The 6,779-nt window shown below is 34.6% G+C and overlaps 1 protein-coding gene across 1 annotated transcript; it reads right to left on the bottom strand.

Moving 5' to 3' along the window:
• Nucleotides 1–314: 314 nt before the first annotated feature.
• LOC147410543 (basic helix-loop-helix (bHLH) DNA-binding family protein) lies at nt 315–4,537 on the bottom strand. Its single transcript, XM_086443007.1, has 8 exons — nt 4,168–4,537; nt 3,963–4,094; nt 3,553–3,658; nt 3,450–3,464; nt 3,301–3,363; nt 2,530–3,216; nt 1,618–2,001; nt 315–780 (listed from the first exon to the last, which is right to left on the bottom strand). Exons 1-8 carry the CDS (start codon nt 4,293–4,295, stop codon nt 712–714), a joined length of 1,584 nt encoding a protein of 527 aa, XP_086299133.1. The 5' UTR covers nt 4,296–4,537; the 3' UTR covers nt 315–711.
• Nucleotides 4,538–6,779: the final 2,242 nt, after the last annotated feature.

The raw sequence follows: 6,779 nt of genomic DNA, 5'->3' as shown, positions 1-6,779 counted from the left end.
TGTTTGATTTGGACAATAAAAGTGATTCTTGATCGCAAGAGCTGTTTCTTGCAATTTTAGCAGTACTAAAGTGATGTTTTTGCTCTTAGGTATGTTATATTTGGTATTTCAACCATATAAACAAGTTCATCAAAAAAACGAGAACGACTTTAGGTTTTGAAATCAATTTTCAAAACTTAGATAGCAAAATGAGGTTCTAAAAATCCAAAATTAGAATTCGGAATCAAAAATCTAATCACCCTATAACAAACGCCTCCCTCTGAACAAACAACCAAAATTTAATTATCAGGAACAGGACCAAACCTGCTAACAAACAAACCCCCAAATACCGCCAAAACAACGAATTACAACTCACTATTAATAGTCTAATAATAATAATAATAATACATGAGACAGTCAAAACTGCCGTCTATAAAACAATTTTATTCCAAAAGGCAAAAAATAGAGGAAAGAATATTATGAACCCTTAAGTGATGACGTGTCCGAATGGGTAGGGGTCATTCCCTCCAAGTCAAGTGGGTAGGGCCCATCAAGGCCCACTTATTTACATCTTGTGGTGGTCTTAAATGGACCAAAACTTCTTTTGGACCTTTTCTCTCCTTGTCTTTGGAAGATCGTTGGCCAACTTTGAACTTCTTTCTAGAAAGATCAGTCAAACTGGGCAACATTCAATGGTATTGGATGGTGTATAAAATGAGTTGGGTCCACTTGTCACTGTGCCACGTCAGCAACCACCCTTTTCATGGCTTCCTGGAAGGTAGTCTCGTCCCATTCGCTCCCCTATATACAACACCATAGCAAAAGATGTCACCTTCTGTGTAATTTCCATGATCAAAAGTATCATTTGTTTAATTAATTATTCAAATCTTACATGCAGAGAACCAACAACCCCCACCTCTCTTAATCTCTCACTAAATATTATAAATCAATTTAAAAAGAGAATATCTTTCATCAAATGCAACTAAAGAATGTTTTTGAATGTGTTTATTTGGGTTGAGGTGCATGAATGTTCTAAAAACTTGAAAAGTAAGCCTAAAAGTATGATGGGTCAGTTTCATACTCTCATGATGAGTTGTTTTCTTTTAAAATAAATGATAAAAACTACATACAATGAATGGGATATTCATGAAAAATTATGAAAATAAATTTCACTAGGAAATAGTTTTGATATTGTTTAAAAATAATTGAGTGATCAAGCCATTACAGCAAGATCTAATGTTGATCATAAAATAATCAATGGCCTTATTCAGGATTGGGAAAAAAAAAAAAACCCTTAGTTATTTCAATAGCTTAAGCACTCCATCAGTTAGATGCAAAATCTAGAAACCTACCTGATTTTTGTTCAAATCCTTTCAATTCAAGTAATTGATTAATAGTATAACAAAAGTAGTAGACAGGAAACAAAATAAACAATAATTTGAACAATTGTGGTATTATAATGGAGGGAACAGACTTGAATTAACAGAAGAAATGGCTTTCGATATAATTAAATGTTAGAATAAGTTTCATTCAGTTGGCACCAAATCTTTGGTATTAGGGCTTTCTCATGATGATATTGGTTGGACTTCGATGATCAATGAAAAACTAAAATGTAAACTATGTAATACTTTTGCGTACCTTGATTTTCAATCTTAAGGTTATTCGATTGAATGAATTTGTTTGTTCTGATTGTGAGTCTGCTTCCATGAACACCAGGCTGACATCCTTCACCTGTTTTAAGAATTCAAGAATGTGGATAATCAAATCCATAATGTTACATTCTCCTTGAACAGTCACTCGTAAGTCGATATGTCGTTCTTGACATGTTGACGTTGATTCGGAGGCTTGGGTAATCTGAATGTCTATCCTTTCATTTGAAGAACCCATAGCTTCTTCACTAGTTCCTCTTGCATGTGGAAGTCTTGCCTCCAACATCTGGTTCTTTTGCTGGAGCTCACAAACTTCGGCTTTTAAAGCACTCAAGTACTCCTTAGTATTAGATAGCACCGACCCCTTGTCTTTCTATCAAACAAAAACAAATTCAAGAAAGCGCAGGAAAAGACATTAGTATTGATCTTATTGTTTTTCAACCCGGAGCACAACAAGCCTCAGCACTTTGGCCCAGCAAGCGGAGGCTTCTATTTAGTGGTAGTATGTGCGATTATGTGTGTGTTCTAACAAAAATATTGAAGATAGCAAGTGAGAATTCGTGTGTACCTATGCGCATGTTCTAACAAAAATATAGAGATCAACAAATGAGGGTTTGTATGTGTAAGTGAGTTCTAATAAAAATATAGAGATCAACAAATGAGGGTTTGTATGTGCATGTGGGTTCTAACAAAAATAAAGAGATCAACAAATTGAGGGTTTATATGTGTATGTGGGTTCTAACAAAAATATAGAGAATCTCACAAATGAGAATTTGTGTGTCGTGCGCCATAACAAAAATGTAGAGATTACAATGAGAATTTGTGTGTGTGTGTGTGTGTGTGTGTCCGCATATGAGGATTCTAAGCATATATAGCAAAGTTTCCTAAATATTAACCATACCTTAGAACCAGGAGGAAGCAATGATCTCAATTCTTGGAAACCTTCATTTAGTTTCTCTCGACGCTTGCGCTCAGATATCTTATGATGCAACTGAGAGGTTGTTGGACGATTTCCTTGTACTTGTTCTAGTGCTTGTTCTTCAATCCTCCTTAAATTCATATTTCTCAACAAAGCAATTGCACGTTTCGACATATTTTGCCCATGTGGGTTTGCTTTCATTTGGACATTTGGGACTAAAGCAGATATATATTTCTTGAAAGCACTTGTTCCTCGACTTACTTCGGAATTATAGGTTCGATGTCGGGAAGATGGTGACAATGAGGAAGAAGAGATAACGGCAAGCATGGCTCTTGTCATTGCCGCATCATCGCTCTCAGGATTTTGAAATTGAATACCAAGCAGGTTGTAGGGTTGCGTGGTTTGCTGGTATGACAACATTGTTGTTGATGTTGGCCTTATTGGTTGCTCATGAATTGGTGCTTTCTCGAGGGGTTCCGGCATGTAAGATGTGTTGGGCACATTGAAAAAATTAGGTGGATACTCTGGACTACCTACGGATAATGATCTCAATGATGAAGATGACGAAGAAGGTCTGTTCTGATCAGACGTACGAGGAAGCTCTCTTAATTGAGATTGTTGAGGGAAGACATCAGGGAACAAGGTTCTCATCTCCATTTCCATGTTAATCTGATCAAGAAATTAAACCTAATATAATTGAGAAACAATAATCCATGATAACAGTACACCTACAATGGATGTATTGATTCATACCGGATTTAGGGTTGACATGCCTATCTCGATCTCTCCGCTTTTGCACCCCATGAATGCTGCAGTCTGTCATAGAAATTATGTCATGATCATCACTCTTACAAATTCATCGAAACTACATGTACAAAGGTAAAGATTGCTTGTCGACAAACCTTAATCCGCGCTTCCTGCATAAATCAGAAAAACAACATAAGCATGCATCTCACCATCACAATTAACAAAAGTAACTCAAAACTTTCCTTCACTAAATCTTACTTGATAGAATTGCCGTTGAGTTTCGTTTGAAGACCGTTGCAGAAGCTCCAATTCATTCAACTCCATATAGGGAATACGTTCCTTAAAAGCCAGTCCAGGAACATAACTGAAAAAATTAAAAAGAACACATTACCTACACATATGTAATGGAAATTTATTTATAATCTTTACATCGGTAACGAAGGCCGATTACTGCCCCAATAAGAAGGAATATGCAAGTTGAAAGTTCTAAAAAAATATATAGAGAAAAATAAAAAAAGAAAGAATGTGAATTGATAAAATAAAATTAGATATGAACACACTTGCAATAACCGAAGACACATGGCTCCAGATCCTAATTCTTGGAATAAGGTTGGTATATGATGATGATGATGATATTTAAATAAAATAAAAATAAAATTTTGACATACCCATTGTCCATACTATATAGTTTTTGCCGATAAGCATCGAAGAGTCTTCCAGCAAGGGTTCCAGAGGAGGAGCTGGGCTGGTTGATTGTGTCGGTGGTGTTGTTGTACCAACCATCCATGGAGAATAAATGGCTGATGAAAATCACTGAATAAGTGATGGAATGAATGGGAGATAGAGATAGAAAGAGAGAGAAGGGAAGCTTACTTAGATGGGAGAGTGTAATAGGACCATAAGCAAACATAAGTGCAACCAAGAGCTTGTCCTAAGGTTTGGAGGAAGTTAGCACGCTCTTCTTCAATGAGAAAGAAGACTGAATCCATAAGGTGCAACATCTCTCTCTCTCTCTCTCTCTCTCTCTCTCTCTCTCTCTCTCACACACACACACACACACACTATATCTGTTTTATGATTTTAGGGTTTGGATTTTATGATTGTGTGTGTATGTATGGAGACAGATCTACAAAATTATGATAGAGATACAGAGAGAATATGTTGAAAAGTAGCTATAATAAAGAAGAAGAGCCAGTCAAGAATAGGTGAAGAGAGATACTGTTGAAAAGTAGCTGCAACAATTGGAGAGAGAGAGAGAGAGAGAGAGAGAGAGAGAGAGAGACAGACTGTTAAAACTTATAAGGGAAGAGCAACCAAGAATGAGAGAGAGAGAGAGAGGAAGAGTCCAAGGATAGAAAAGTAAAGGTCAAACTTCAAAGTCATGGCTCGCGAGAGTTTGAAAACCGTCAAAGGAGGAGGGCAGGGGGAGTCACATTTCCTTTTCATAACCTTTTTTTTCTTCGTGTCCTTCGCTATTTGTAAATGCCCCTCCTTTTCCTCAAAATATCCAAACATGCCCTCACTTAAATTTTCTAGTTGAGAAATGCTCGCCCCACGATCCTCTTAGGAGCCTGGCGGTTACTTCCCCCCTTCGTTCGACACGTCATTTTGGTGGAATCCCCATTCAACAAGTGAAGGATACTTTGAATATTCTATTTTCTAGAATTTAAAAAAAAAAGAACTTTCTAATTTCTTTCTTAGTCCTTTTCAACTCATGATTAATTCCTAATTCCATCGTGTTCCCACAAAACTACCGAGTTGACTCGTCCAAGTTACTTGTCTCCACTATGATAAACCACTAAACTCAGTATAAAATTATTTATAACGCTATAAATACATTTATAAACTTATAATTTTTTTATATTATAAAATATGGTGAATTAGATAATGTCTAATCACAAGATCATACTAATATTTATAAAATAAATATTTAAATCATTAAAGATTACTTAGATGAGTCACATCGGTCTCGCTTGATTTTTAACCCCTATTGATAACAAGCCAAGTAGCCTAAGTCATCTCATCTTGATAAGATTTGATATGATTCACCCTGTGTTTTTGTAAATATCGATTGAGTAAGTAAAACTCAATTGAGTCAACTGGACTTTTATATCTTTTGATAAAATAATTAACTTTTGATAATTTAAGTATAAATTATTTAAATAATTTGTGAGTTTGCATCTTCTCATTGGTCTTATTTTCTAAAGAAAATTATAATTATTTAGACATAAATATTTTTTAAATTGAGTGAAATAATTTATCATCCAAGATAAGATGACTTAGGCACTAATTAAATATGTAAAAGAAAGTTTGAGGAAATGATGTAGGACACTTAATTGTGAAAAGAAGGTGGTCGAAAAACTCTATTGAAAATTGGAAAACGCTATGTACCCTCAAATCAAACAAACAGCTGAAATGAGAGGATTGACAGTCCTTAGGGTTTCCCAAATGAAAAAAATTGTCAAAAAACATGTACCAAATAAGTTTTAGAATTATAGATTAATAATACGAATCCTAATAAGATATATATATATATATATATATATATATATATATATATAGAAACTTTTAATCCCATGAAAAGTGCTTTACAAAAGATGGATGGTCCATAATTCTTTAACTTGTAAATTAGGGTTAGAAATTTCAGAATGAGCTATTTGGTGAAAATGATCTCTTCACCATAGTGATCATCATCACAAAAAATCAGCCCATTCCAAAACTTGTAACCCCTATTTTGAAAAATGTTTGACACAATGTTTGGCTCTCTTTAGGACTTCTGAACGCTTCCCATATATATATAAAGGGTTAGGTTATGTTGACTCAAGAAAGGTGACTTGGGAAATAGCATACGATCCTAACCATGTACATACAAATTTCAACATTTGAAAATTATCTTTGAGATAAACGTCATTGGGATACACATAAAATTTCAACCATTGGATGGTATGCTTACATGGTTGGGATCGTGTGCCTAGTCAATGGAACCCAACCCAAATTGATACTAATCTTGGTCATATTGCTATTAAAGTTTTGAGTAAAACATATTATAGAGATTTTTTTTTATGGGTAATAAGTTGGACTTGAACCCAAGCCACGATTTCAAAGTTGTTTTGAAATGTGTCAAACCAACTGATCTATGGGTCTAAGCTTAAACATATTATAGATATTGGAAAAAAAAAAATGCTAAACAAGTTTAGTGACCTAATCTTTCTGTTAGATGTATCGCTCTCGCTCTCAATCCTCACAATGACGTTTTGGGAGCAAATCTGTAATACTCCGAGTTTTTAATTTGTATCTCAAGGAAATCAAATAGTGAAATTTGGAGAAAATTTTAAAAGAAGGACTTATGGTAAATACTTGGATTTTGTTTTGTTCATTTTTAACAAAATATAACTTGGCCATTGGATTTAAAATGGTCGAAAAACATACTTAAAACTGTAAACACGCTCAAATTCGAGTGTGAACAAAAAAGTTATATAATCCTC

This window comes from Akebia trifoliata, chromosome 1 (genome assembly GCF_017979445.1).
Source record: "Akebia trifoliata isolate Shusen 1 chromosome 1, ASM1797944v1, whole genome shotgun sequence".
Taxonomy (NCBI): domain Eukaryota; kingdom Viridiplantae; phylum Streptophyta; class Magnoliopsida; order Ranunculales; family Lardizabalaceae; genus Akebia; species Akebia trifoliata.
The sequence above is the reverse complement of the archived record's forward strand: the minus strand, read 5'-3'. Positions and strand labels throughout refer to the sequence as shown.